General features: G+C 34.3%; 3 protein-coding genes and 1 non-coding gene across 4 annotated transcripts; all 4 read right to left on the bottom strand.

The window, feature by feature from the left end:
* Nucleotides 1-765: 765 nt before the first annotated feature.
* Nucleotides 766-2,197, bottom strand: LOC108862194 (uncharacterized). Its single transcript, XM_018636250.2, has 5 exons — nt 2,004-2,197; nt 1,669-1,856; nt 1,303-1,591; nt 1,154-1,231; nt 766-1,055 (listed from the first exon to the last, which is right to left on the bottom strand). The coding sequence occupies exons 2-5, from the start codon at nt 1,824-1,826 to the stop codon at nt 1,002-1,004; spliced, it is 579 nt and encodes a 192-aa protein (XP_018491752.1). The 5' UTR covers nt 1,827-1,856; nt 2,004-2,197; the 3' UTR covers nt 766-1,001.
* A 405-nt stretch (nt 2,198-2,602) lies between these two features.
* Nucleotides 2,603-4,449, bottom strand: LOC108862193 (uncharacterized). Its single transcript, XM_018636249.2, has 2 exons — nt 3,555-4,449; nt 2,603-2,941 (listed from the first exon to the last, which is right to left on the bottom strand). The coding sequence occupies exons 1-2, from the start codon at nt 4,206-4,208 to the stop codon at nt 2,825-2,827; spliced, it is 771 nt and encodes a 256-aa protein (XP_018491751.1). The 5' UTR covers nt 4,209-4,449; the 3' UTR covers nt 2,603-2,824.
* Nucleotides 4,450-6,184: 1,735 nt separating this feature from the next.
* LOC108856943 (5'-adenylylsulfate reductase-like 5) lies at nt 6,185-7,977 on the bottom strand. The gene is made up of 4 exons (XM_018630850.2): nt 7,503-7,977; nt 7,207-7,397; nt 6,982-7,109; nt 6,185-6,905 (listed from the first exon to the last, which is right to left on the bottom strand). The coding sequence occupies exons 1-4, from the start codon at nt 7,689-7,691 to the stop codon at nt 6,475-6,477; spliced, it is 939 nt and encodes a 312-aa protein (XP_018486352.1). The 5' UTR covers nt 7,692-7,977; the 3' UTR covers nt 6,185-6,474.
* A 632-nt stretch (nt 7,978-8,609) lies between these two features.
* Nucleotides 8,610-8,681, bottom strand: TRNAW-CCA (transfer RNA tryptophan (anticodon CCA)). Its single transcript has one exon. It is a non-coding gene; the product is annotated as a tRNA-Trp (tRNA).
* Between the last annotated feature and the right edge of the window lie 4,968 nt (nt 8,682-13,649).

A 13,649-nucleotide genomic window follows, 5' to 3' on the forward strand; every position in this document is an offset into this window, starting at 1 on the left:
GAGATGAAATCAACCTTGGATAATTCATCTCTGTTTCTCTGCATTGTTGAGCTGTTTGAGCCGTAGTTACATACTGACAATGTGGTGGTATTAGTAAACTAACGGGTCAAAGAAAATAAAACCCATCGTGACTCAGTTTTATAAGATTCATCTCTGATTGCAGGATCTGCTTGCCAATCCAAAATGGTCACTACTGGTTGCTAGAGACCCAGAGGACCGGACCGGTTTGAGTATCACCCTACATGGTGATGCAGTGTTGGTAGAGGAACGAGTATGATCTCTCTCTCTCTCTCTCTCTCTTGATCATGCCTACCTCTTGATCTAGATGATGAAGATCAAAGGTGCTTGGCGATGAATATGGAACAGCTTCCAACACCACGAGTGGTGTCAATCTGTCTTTCCCGCACATTACTTACTTGTGCCCAACAAAGGTTAGATGCAGATCCACCACATACTCCCATGACAGCAATTCCAATTGATGTGGAATGGAGGTATGTTGCCAGCGATGCAACCAGTAGCGTCAATCCATGTCTTGGAGTTTTCCTGCCCTCTCATGTTGTTCTGAACAACTCTAGTTCTCATGTATGCTTTTCAATTCATCATATGATTATGGTACCAGTAGAGTAGAACTTGGCTTACTTTAATCCTTTTTCCGGTCAAAGCTTAGATTGATTGATTCTTATGTGAGACACATTAGAATACAGTACAAACAACCTCATACTTAGTGTCAATGTTCCCACGTAAAATAAAGAAAAATTATGTCAGAAGATGGGACCAAAAATCCATTATTTGAAACAGTAAGTTACAACAAGATTGTGTGCAAGTTACAACAACCACAAGCGCATACATTGCCCACAAAGAAATAAATGTTTCCTTTGTAGTTCAAAATGATCAACTGAAAGAAACTACTTTTATAAGATTGCTTAAGTGAACACCACAAAGCAAAAGTTAATCTAAAAAGTCAATACGCAAAGATTTCTAGATAATGTTCAAGCTCCTCCTTAATCTGAATCGCTCTCAACATTCCCCATTGCTTTTAATCCTCTTGCTCGCCTCTGCAACACAAAACACATCATCAATGCTAATGCCTCAGACAAGATCTCAAAATTTCTGAATGGAATTAAAAAAAAAACGTATTACAAAGCTATAGTACCTTCTTGGAGCTCTTCTTGACCCGGACATCATATCTATCGGGACACATATCAGCCAACCATGTTCCAGGACTCACCAACTGTAAAACAGACGATAATTGAACTCTCAAAACACTTTTTGAAAGAAGAAAAACGAAAAAAAAAAACTCACAAGTAAGCTTTTTTGGATGAGTTTGGGTCTCTTCTTAGGCCTGTGCGAAGGTTTGCAACCTTTCATAGCCATGAAATCTTCTTCCTTCTCTTTGCTCGACAGCGTCACAAACAGCTTCGGCCACATATTACTCTCCTCTCCCTTGCTATTGCTGTCTTCTCCATCTAATAAGCAAGCTTTCCCAATTGTATCAACTACGCCTCTCGTAGTGTAATACCTCTCCTCTTTCTCTTTCTCTTTCTCTTTCTCTGCTAGTCCTCCAGATCTGAGTATTGCCCCTTGTGATCCTCTACAAAACATTTCAGAAAACCCATTTAAAAAAAAAAATTGAGTCTTGGCTTCAATTCACGGAAAAAAAAATAGTACCTGGAGAACCTCGAGGAGTGAAAGAGGAAGGTCTCTTGAGGAGCTGAAGAATTAGATTCGCGGCGTGAGATGTGTTTGTCCTTGTTGGCGGCTCTTAGACGTCTCATTCTCTTCTTGTTTCCCCACTGTAAGAACATTTCTTGTTCTAACGACGACATTTCTCGAGCTTCTTTCTCCGATTGTATAATCTGTCCGAAACAGAGTTTACTAGTGTTAAAAGAGAAGTTTTTTTTTAATTATTAAGCAGTGAAAATTCAAAAAGAGCAAATTGATTTAGGGTTGGGAAGATTCAATTAACTTGAGAAGAGGAGAATCCCCGTAACAAATTTACTTACAGAGATCGATGATTTTTTTTTCTGGTGAAGAAGGGACTGGAGATTCTGATGTCTTGTTTTGTTACTGAGTAAGACCACCGTAACCGCAAATTTCTCCGGCGAAATTCTCTTTGTGTGTGTGTGTCTCTCTCTCTCTCTCTGTCTCTCTGACTTCACGGCTCTGTTCTGTATTGTGGAGGGCAAAGGTGGTTTAGGGCATCTCTTTATATTTCATCTCTATGCTGTCAATGGAGGAATATCTACGAACCGTTCGATTATAAAAATCGACGGTCCGATTTTTTTACCAGTCTGAAAATTACCTTCCTGTCCTTTTTCCCGACCAGTGGGCAAAATGGCAATGAATTTTTTTCACTGCTAACTTTTTTTTTTTCTTATGTTTGTTTGATTGTGAGGATTGGTAAACAAAGTTGGGCCTCCTTTGAGAACGACCCTCCCTAATTTTCAGAATTTTCGTAAACAAAGTTTTAGCCCGTCTAGCAAACCATATGGCACATATAACTCGGACATTTTAGCAAACTTTCTCATCTAGTAATGAAATGAAATGCTTTTGTTTTTGGAGAAAGAAAACTACGTGAATTGAACTACTAAAATTAAACAAATCACAGAAAGATATTTGAGTTATTTCACAACAATTAAAAATATTACATGAAATTTTACAATGATCTATATCTATCAATATATCGGATTTTAGCAAAATTTACAAAATGTAATGACAAGGACCATGCATGCACGCTAGAAACTATTGAACTTATGAAAGCTGGTATGAGGACAGACTAGATCTGATCCATTTGATTCCATAGAGAATTATGGACGGTTGAGATTCAAAGTCCATCGTAGTAACCTCCAAAAGATATCTGAGCTCTCACGACAGGAACACCTTTCATTGCAAAGATTGCTTCGTTAACCTTTGTTGCATGATTCACAGCTTCATTCATCCTCTACAACCAACCACCATTAAATAAGTAAAACATTTCTAATCAGTAAGTTTGATACGTGTTTCATTAAAAAATAATAAGTTTGATACGTGTTATAGGCTTAGGGATTGTTGTTGTTAGTATATTTAATAAACAAAGAAAATTTCTTCTTGAACGTAAACTTTGACGTTTGGCACAAGCTATAAAGTTAGAAACAATCGGTTTACGAAACGTATAAAGCTAGAAACAAGAATCAGTCTTTTTCAACTACAGAGATTGTTCACTTAAAACACGTAAGCTTCACCTTATCAATATTCATTTACTTGGATTAAAATATCTAAAAACCTATTTCTATAGTTTAATCAAAAAGTTAACAATCATCTAATCTAATCAAAGTTTCTAGAATAACAATTACCCAATCATAACAAGCAGACATTTACCAACTATAATCCTCATATATCACTAACATCACAAAAATAATTATAGGCTTTATCCAAACCACTCCCTTAGCTTTCGCATCTGTAATAATTAATCAAGTTAAAAATCTGGAACCTAAGCTTGTGGAATTACCATATTAATATACAAAACTCCATTTAATTTATTAATTAATATAATTTTCGTAAAAAAATTAAGTTACCTTATGATCATCAGAGTAAATCTGAAACCTAAGCTTGTGGTTCTTGTCCTTACAGACTTTGATGTTGTTGTGTCCGAGGAATAAGACACATACTGTAGCGGCTGCTGCTGCAACGCCAAAAGAGCAAACAGCTCCGATCCCATTAAGACCAATCTTCCAGAAGTTCAGTTTCTCACCACCATGTTCACTAGTCACATCATCATTTTCTTTCTTCACTTGCAAGTCATCGCTTCCTTCGCAATCGGAGGGCTTCGCAGCATCTATCAAAGGCACAGGACTCGTGATCCTCGCTGGTGGGTCAGTTTTCATGTCGGCAAATTCAGTTTCCTTCGTTTTCTTGAAGGATACTCTTGGTGACGGAGCAGAGTCCATCAAAAGGGTCTGTTTTGGATCGGGATCAAGATCCAATACGGGCTCCCAAGCTATGGGAACTTGGAGGAGCTTTGTGGGGACAACTCTTGATCTTGGAGGAGACTCTATCTTGTGGAGAGGATCTTGAGTAGATGGGGAGAGGAAGCAATCCATCATCATGGCTCCATGGTGATCATCCTCGTCGTGATCAAGATCAAGATCCTTGAAACAGCTTTTGGGGAGTAACTCCCACTCCTCAAGATCCATGTCTCCTTGAGATGATCTCATTGAAGCTTCTTCCATCAGGGCTTCCAGAAGTTCTAGAGAGAAAGAGAAGATTTTATTTGTTTGACATTAGTCTGAGAAAATGAGATCTTTTGAATTATTGGAGCCAAGTGGGGCTTAGGTATTCTTCCCTTGTGAAGTGGTTTCAAGATCCTTTAATAGATTTGAGAATGTTTGGATACATAATTTATAATATTAATAATTGAGAAATATATTCAATAGAAAATTAAGATTTGAGACTCTTCTTTAATTTTTTTCTCTCTTCCAAGTAACACATATCTAAGATGTTTTATAAATACACACAAAATGATTTGAAAAAGCTTATTGAAAACGCGTATGCCAGTATTATCAGTAACCTCTTAATTATGGGGGAAAATAATCATGTATATAGAATGGATTGATATTAGTTGAAGTTGACATTCATATACAAGACATGTAAATGAATTTATTTTTTGAATGTATTATCTTGGAGATGTGGGTGACGAAGTGAATTGGAACTTATCTAAAGCAATGAAGTGATGACAAAGGAACAAGTGGTCCACTTGGGACCTGTTTCAAGAACTATTGATTGCCTTCTTTGACAAGCTCCTTTAATTCTTCCTCTTCTCCACTGTTTTAATGTTTTGTTAAAATTCAAACTATCCTTCGGATGACTGGATTTTCAGTTCGTGCATCAAATTATTATTACTGGTCAATCAGTCAATAATTTTTCTAGTTTTTCCTGTTAATAACAGTAAAACTAGAACATAGTTTCACTAATACACATGACTACAAATCTTTTTTTTATCCTTTCTTATTTCTCCAACTGATTTTGATACCCATTTGTTACTTCCTTAATAACAGTTTGTGTAATATTAGTATGTTTTCAACTCTTAGCTAAAAAAAAAGGTTAATTAGTTTTGGATAAGGTTTAGTTTTGTTGATGATATCATGTTTGTAATAAGGCTATAAGGGGATTACGAAGAATCTTGTGTGCTACATGCCACTAGTAGTAATAAAAGAATGGAGAATTGCATAGTTTGATGTAGGGCTGGGCATTTTATCCGTTAAATTTAATTCGATTCGTTATCCGTTGCTATTCGATTCGAAAATTCCGAATATCCGTAAGCTTTCGAAGCAAAGCAAATACTAAAATTCAATATCCGTCAAAATCGAAGCAAATCACAAATATTAAAATTTTGGGAAGCGAATATCCGATCCGATCCGTCAATATATAAATACATGTATATTTTGATTATATTTAAAGTTTTAAATGTATAAAATTATATAATTATTATTCTAATATATTATTTGATAGATTCTATTCATATTATTACTTATATAAAAGTATTACATAAAAGGAAGAGAAAATATTTACGATAATTATAATTTTTTTTTAAGTTTTGTGTTATTATAATTTTAACTAAGTTTAAAAATTTACAAAATATGAAGATTCATTGCTTTTTTTAATTTTTATCTTTTATATCATGCAAAAAATATATTTTACAAAACAAATTTGTATCAAATTTTTAAGATTATTTGTATTAATCAAAACAAATGAGAGATCCGTAAGTATCCGCGAATATCCGCAAATATCTATTTATTTTCCGGATATCCGTTTTTCCGAATATCCGTATTTTTCCGAAGCAAAGCAAATCGAAAAATCAGATATCCGTAACATTCGAAGCAAATCACAAATACCTTCAAAAACCCGAATATCCGATCCGTGCCCAGGCCTAGTTTGATGTGAACACACTACCTATTGATCAGATTAAATTATGTTTGACTTTAGTAGTTTTGGGAATAACTCGTCTTTGACGTGTTTTCATCTCATCCCAGTCTTGATATTATTGCAACTTTGAATTGTAATCTTTCATCTCAATACTATCTGTACAATGGTCAAGGCTATAGTGAGCCTTGAAACAAAAAAATGCTATGTGATAATGCAGCATGCATATGATAATGGCATACCATACCATGTGACTATCGTAGAGACAGCCGAACTCGTACAAACATTACAAAAGAAAGTTGCTCTGAAGATTCAGAGATGTTTTTAGCTGACTCAATAAAATTATTCAGTAAGAGAAATGAGGTCAAAACATACATCTCAGAGTTGTAAAACAAAAAAGAGAGAGAAACATATTCACAGACAGAAGCAAAGCTGTTCCTGGATTTACATCTTTGATGCAGACAAATTAACTCAGAAGAAGTCAATAAAACATTCCATGTAAGGGAACTCTCAGAGATCAAGAACACAATCTCTTTCCAATGCTGACAAGATACTAGAAGTAGACTTTAAGAGAGATCAGGACTGGTCTGATGAAGTATGGCCTAAAGAGACAGATGCAAGCGATGAAGCCCAGGCTTGAGCGTTCATTGCTCTCTCATGAAAGTTCCTTGTTTTGACGAGTCCCAGTTTCAACCACAGCCTCCTCACATCCACCATGTGAAGAGCGCGGCTGAAAAGTTGGCTAATCTCTCGAAATCTCTCCAGGTTGAGACTGGAAACGTAAGAAGCCCACAACGCTTTCATGCGTGACTCTGCAATGGGGAAGACGAGGATTGCCATTTGTAAACAGATAAACAGCAGAGAGAGTACCAAGAAGGGATCTCTTTTGAATATTTCTTCACTAATCGATGTCCCATTGCGTAACCATGTGATCAGGTTGCCATCGATGATGGCGTCTAAGCTGGTTGCTGGTTCAGCTTCGACCACATACTGGACAGGCTTGAAACCTGGCAAAAACCGAAAGAGTCAAATTGGAAACAGAGATAATTTCAGGAAAAGACTTTTTGGTCTGGTGAATCTCACCTGTAGATTCTTCATAAAACTCAATCAGGGATGTAAGATCATCCTTTTGACCATGGTATCGTGCCTTTGAAGTTTGGTTTACAATCAGGATTGAAGGTAAGCTGTGGATGCCATACCTCGAAAAGACACTGCAAACAAAAATCAATTAGGTGAAATCAGTTAGTAAGATAAAGTAACCTAGAATTGTAATTATGTAGTAGTAGTTTCAAGAAAGAGCCGGCTTACGATGGGAGTGCTTGAGAATGATCGAGAGCAAGGTGGTGTATCTGAGGGAACATGGAACTCAAAATGTCAAACTTAGGGCGGAGAGGACGTGAGAAAGGGCACCAGGAAGCATAAAAGAGCACAGACATATAAGCAGCATTCCCACCACGGTTCAAAGACATCATTAACCTGTCCAGCGAGTCTCCATCTACCTGAAAAATTGAGACAGACAGACAGACACGTGTTTACAAATAAAGCTATTCGTTTCACAAAGCATAAAAAAGCCTCAAATCTTTTATAACAGAAACAAACGGTACCTGGATAGGAGGAGGAGGAGGTGGATGCGTAGAAGGAGGACATTTGGAGCGTAGATCGAACCGGAAGAGCTCGAACTCGTGATTGCAGACGGAAATGTTCACCGGCGATGATGAAGCCAACCCAGAGGAGGGAACGCATATCGCACACAATAATGATAACAATAAGAGAATCCCAACCCGTATATCCATTTTGTGCGAAAGTTTTTAGGGAAAATCAAACGATGGATATATCCACAAAATTCGAACTCGAATTATTATTACAAGAAGCAAAAGAACAAAACCTAATTGATGTCTGAAGAAGAAGAATCAGACAATACGATTAGGGCGAAATTCAGATCCCACAAATTTTCTACCTTTTCGACAAGAGAAAACAAAAGATCGAAGAAACGCCAAACTCTTGATTGTTTTTACAAAATGCTATTCCAGTCTCCTCTCTCTCTCTCTCTTTTATATATTTTTTTTTGTTTCTGATGTTGGATTTTTTTTTTTTTTGTCGACAGATGTTGGATTTAGTTAACCGATCTTAATTTTTGTTTTCTCTGCATTGCCCAAAAGAAAAATTGCATTTTATTTTATTTTTTCTCCAGATATTTTTACTTGTTTAATGTTATCTTTTTACTGCAAGCGGATGATATTTTTCTTTTCTTTGATATTGTCCATTTACCGACATTAATTTTTTTTTCTGGTAAAATGTTAAATCGAACATTAAAGTTTAACATAATTAGTACTTCAATCTAAACGATATTTAGTAAGTGGATTAGTTTTTCTTGCAATCAAGAAGTCAAAAGATGATGATCACGGTGGTTCTTGTTTTTCCAAGTCTTTTAATTGTGAAAAATTTAAAGAAAAAAGGCTTTTGGGTATTAACCAAGGGGTCCTTAACTAAACTAGTAGTAGGGTTTAAGAAATACATGGGCCTCTGAGAGTACCAAAGCCCTTTGTCAGCCCAAAACGTGTCCATCATTATTCATAGGGAACTGAAAGGTTGAAGAAGACGAGCTGAAAAAAACAATGGAAGGCTATAAAGATAGGAGGAATGAAGAAGAGATTAGTCACCTCGAAACTGGGCATAGCAAAAAAATATTCCGGAATTAGTTTCGGGGCTTTTGAACCCGACGTGAATCGAACACGCAACCTTCTGATCTGGAGTCAGACGCGCTACCATTGCGCCACGGATCCGGATGAAAAATGTACCCATACATATACTGATATTTGTTACTTGTATGTTACCGATCGCCGATCCACCCAAATCAAAGAAAAGTCACGCCTTTGTTAAAAGAAAATGATCGCGTGATCTTTGCACTTGTAAGAATAATACAGTCTACCAACAAGCTTTCCTCACAGTAACTCCTAGAATATTATTTTTAGGATGTTTTGAATGACATAATGACCGTAATTATATATTTTGATACAACAGCTTAACATGCATATACTCTTATTTCTTCGATTTTTAAGAAGATCAATTGCATACACAACATGCTACGACAAATGGAACCAATGGATCAACACATAGCTTACGACACCCATTCTCGCAGTCAGAAACTCGTACTTCTTTCACATCATGCAGCCAAGATTCACCATGCGGCAAAGATTCACCACCATGCAACACAAGTTCATGAGTTTCTTTGGGTAATAACCTTGTTGCCTCAGTACTCATCACTACAAAACCAAACCAGTATCTTGCTATAGATAAATATTTGTGCGTTAAACATTTATCTTAGATATGAAATTCAAAACTTACCAGATGCAATAACTAAGACGATAACAAAAGCAAACTTCATTTCCATTGTTTTAGATGTTAAGAAAAAATAATGGTATATGATCAGTGTTGTAGGAACCATTATATAGAATGAGAATAGTACTGATTTAGTCAACTTTCTTATCAAAAGCATGGAAAGAAAAACACTAATGGTAATTTAAAAATGGTACTTTATTAGACTTTAGTTCCAAAACCAAATCCAGTGCTATTCAATTGTGTATTTGTAAAAGTGAACTAAAATCCAATGTTATTCAATGTTCAACGTCTGATTTTGTTAGAATTCAGTTATTTTGGATTTTAACTGACTTTTATATTTTTCGATAAAAAGGACTTTTATATTTAAATCAAATGTAAAACAAATACTTATTTTTCATCTAGTTTTTTGGCAGGATTTCAGAAATACCATACTCTCTCTTCTCTCTTTATCTCTCTCTGTACATAACTTGATCCTAAGTTGATTGGATGGAGAAGCAGACGTGTGTACTCCACTAAAATTTTGTGTGCAAACTGAAATACATAATTTGATTCTTCATCCAAAAACACAAACACAAGATTCCTTTTTAAATTTCGTGTAATTCCAAATCATAACATGAGGAGACAACGTGTGTATGACGGTTTCAGAAGACCTCATGTGTTCATATGCCTGATCATAATCGATTCATGCGGCAAAGATTCACCACCATGCAACACAATTTCACGAGTTTCTTCAGGAAACAATCTTGTTGCTTCAATTGTCATCACTACAAAACCGAACACAAGTATGTTGATGTTGGTATAAGTAAAAAAATTGAGTGTTTTAACTTTTATCTTAAATATGAAATACGAAACTTACCGGATGTAGCAACTAAGAAGATAACAAGAGCAAACTTCATTTCCATTGTTTTAGATGCTGAGAAAAAAATGGTATATATACCTTTGGTGATTTTGGAAGGTACATTATGGATACTTTGGTGATTTCACTTTTGACTAAAATGGTGGTTGAGGACAAGCAGAAATAGAGGAGATTAGATCCGTATAGAATGAATTGGGATGGAGATTAGAGATTCCTTTACAGACTTTCTCACTTATATTTAATTTGTCTTTGATCCAATAAAAGTCAAGATTTTATGCCTATGATACTTCGACTACCCTGACACAAAACGGAACAAAAAGCACTAGTAAAGATATTTAGCATCAAATGAACTTGATAGCTAGGAAGAAATATTGTAAGAACCTATGGCTGCATCATCAGTCAGTAGTTCGCAAATCTCGACTAAAACTTTGCGCTGTGCAGGCTCCCATAACAGTCAATGCAGCCTTATGTAGTTATTTGATGGCTTAGGTTAATTTTGATATTTACGTATTGCATAGAAACACCTTATAACCAGTTGAGAGGGTTAACTTCATTGTACTTTTGTGCTGTAAAATATATACAGATTCTTTTTTTTTTTATTACAACAAATATATATATATATATACAGATTCGTTGGTCAGAACTTGTCTCATTGCTTACCTGTCTTTTCGAGTTTGTTCTCTATTACTACAGGTTGTTTCATGTCGTCTTAGGATCTGATGTTTAGTTTAAATTTACACACTGCGATATGATATAAGTTATCTTCGTAATTTCGGACACAAATTAAATTTTTCTTCACCATACGGCAAAGATTTACCCTGCAACATAGTTTCAAGAGCTTCTTCGGATAATAACCTTGTTGGCTCAATACTCATCACTACAAAACTAAACCAGCATTTTTGTTGTTATAAATAAAAACTTGCATGTTTTTCTTTCTGATAAGTGACTTTTTTGCCAAAAAAAAAAACTCCGCTGCCGGTACCTGATAAGTGACTTGTATGTTTTAACTTTTATGTTACATATGAAATACAAAATTTACCGGATGTAACAAATAAGAAAATAAGAAAGGCAAATTTCATTGATAAGATCTTTTCCATTGTTTTAGATGTTGAGAAAAATACTGGTATTTGATCAATTGTTTTTTTTTGAAAGCTGGTTATCTGACCAATGTTGTGGGAACCATTTTATATGATGAAACTTGTATTGATTTAGTCAACTTTCTTATCAAATTATGGAAAGAAAATCACCAAGATATGTATTATTTAAATTTCATAAATATACGTGCAGACTAAATTGATTTATTTACCAAATTTAATTAAAAAATGCATAAGACCAATTCATTTTAAGATTTTAAACTTTAATATACATAAAGACTAAACTGATTTCTTTACCAATTTGTTTTGTTCAAAAAATAATATATAAACTATATGCATACTATTCATTAATGAATATTTACATTGAAATCATGTATTTACATAAGTTTTTTCAAAAAAATTATTATTTATTATCTTATCAAATTATGATAGTTTACATTAATCCAATTTGAAATTTATTAATTTCTCAAATATTAATTTATTGAGTTTTTTACTGTATAAATAAACCTTTTGTATTTGACTACTACAAAACCTTTTGTAATTGACTGCTACGTCCCATTTAAAGATTCTCTTTCTTTCTACCCATGTTAGAGAATACGTGCATGCATGGCTGTATGAAATATTTTAATTTCTCTAATATTAATTTATTGAATTTTTTACTGTATAAATAAACCTTTTGCATTTGACCGCTACATTTCGGGTCCAACTGGTGACACCTATTCAAGGAAAAAATATCAGGGAATTGTATGTTCCTCTCAATTTCTTTTCTTTTTCACCAGTTAGAAGGAAATTTAATTATTTGTAGGAATTAGTAATTCCTTCACGTTCCCTTTCTTATAAGGAATTATAGAGTAAATATATTCCATGTTAAATTAGATATGGAACCAATTTTCCTTCTAATTAATTCCATATCATTTTTTTGAATTATTTTCCTTGTAGTTCCTTTCATTTTTAAAATGGTCACCAGTTGGACCTTTCATTTAAAGACTCTTTCTTTCCACCCATGTTAGAGAATACATGCATGCATGGCTGTAGTCAAGAAGACCATTTTAAGTTTCTTCAATTTCCTTACATGTGCTTGTGTAGTCATGTACAAAAATATGATTGTGTGCCAGAGATTTTTTGTTTTGTTGGTGAACAACATAAGGTTTCTGCTTAGTTTCTTAATGAAAACAGATTTTTATCATATTTTGTCATCTATCGTATTCAGGATTTTGAACTCGCCTTGAAGTGAACTTATGTACCATAGATTTTACCTATTTTATACCATGGTATAAGTCTTTTATCGAGTCTATTATATGTGTTTGAAGTGTGTTTTAGAGCATTTTCAGATTAAGGTACGTTCTGGATACTTTGGTGATTTTGGAAGGTACATTATGAATATTTTGGTGATTTTGGAGTTATTTGAGATTGAGCTCATTTTTGGATACAAGATATATATGTGGGTTTTCTTTCCAATTCTACCAGGTTGAGGTTCATCTAACGGTTAGCTCTAAATTTATGCTTGATTTATTGGAGAGTTGTCTGTCTGACTTGCGAGAGAAAGTTGTCGAAGATATGAAAGAATGTCGATCGTTACTAATACTTTGGTATCAAACAACACTGATATCAGAAGAAGGACCGAATTTATTTTATGATCGACTTAGGCCCAGAAGTAACCCATGACATAAATCTCATAGATTCGCCAGTAACATGATTGAACATAACTGGCCCAATTTTTCATTAATATTAACACATGTTCTTATTATTTGAGGATTCAATTAAAAAGGATCAGATTCTTTGCACACACAAGAACATCTTACAATAAAAGGAATTGGAGTACATTCCAGATAACAGCCTTTCTTGCATCGAATACCATCAACATGCGGCAAAGATTCACCATGCAAAACAGTTTCAATAGCTTCTTCGGTTAATAACCGTGTTGCCTCAATACTCACCACTACAAAACCAAAACAGTACTATTATTGTTGTTAATAATTTTTTTTGACTAATATATAAGATAAAAAGATTTAAACGCAAATTTTATTATGAAAATTTACCGGAAGCAACAACTAAGAAAACAACAAGAGCAAACTTCATTGATATCTTTTCCATCGTTTGAGATGAAAATAATGGTTTATGATCAGTGTTGTGGGAACCATTTTATAGAATGAAAATGGTATTGATGATTAGCTAATTTTCTTATCAAATTATGTGGAAATAAAATCTATAAGATAATGTATTATCTGATGTAGATATACATAAATACTGATAGATTATTTAACACATTTAATATAAAAAACTTATAAGCCAAAATCTGGAAGAAAGATATTTGTCCTCTTAAGATTATTAACAGTTATAAATAGAGAAAATCCAGAAGATTTTTTTTCAACTGAAGCAGAGAATCATGATCAAATAAATACCGAAACCGGGGTTATACCTAAACAACCACCTCATGTGGATTTATCAAAGTAACATCCGGC

This window comes from Raphanus sativus, unplaced genomic scaffold, assembly GCF_000801105.2.
Source record: "Raphanus sativus cultivar WK10039 unplaced genomic scaffold, ASM80110v3 Scaffold0374, whole genome shotgun sequence".
NCBI lineage: Eukaryota > Viridiplantae > Streptophyta > Magnoliopsida > Brassicales > Brassicaceae > Raphanus > Raphanus sativus.

Coding starts and splice junctions, on each gene's coding strand:
- LOC108862194 (XM_018636250.2), bottom strand. CDS start 1,826: ATGTCGTCGTTAGAACAAGAAATGTTCTTACAGTGGGGAAACAAGAAG. Junction 1,232..1,302: donor TCATCCAAAAAAGCTTACTT/GTGAGTTTTTTT, acceptor TCTGTTTTACAG/TTGGTGAGTCCTGGAACATG. Junction 1,056..1,153: donor TCAAGAAGAGCTCCAAGAAG/GTACTATAGCTT, acceptor TTTGTGTTGCAG/AGGCGAGCAAGAGGATTAAA.
- LOC108862193 (XM_018636249.2), bottom strand. CDS start 4,208: ATGGAAGAAGCTTCAATGAGATCATCTCAAGGAGACATGGATCTTGAG. Junction 2,942..3,554: donor TTTACTCTGATGATCATAAG/GTAACTTAATTT, acceptor GGTTGGTTGTAG/AGGATGAATGAAGCTGTGAA.
- LOC108856943 (XM_018630850.2), bottom strand. CDS start 7,691: ATGGATATACGGGTTGGGATTCTCTTATTGTTATCATTATTGTGTGCG. Junction 7,110..7,206: donor CATTCTCAAGCACTCCCATC/GTAAGCCGGCTC, acceptor TTTTGTTTGCAG/TGTCTTTTCGAGGTATGGCA. Junction 6,906..6,981: donor GTTTTATGAAGAATCTACAG/GTGAGATTCACC, acceptor GGTTTTTGCCAG/GTTTCAAGCCTGTCCAGTAT.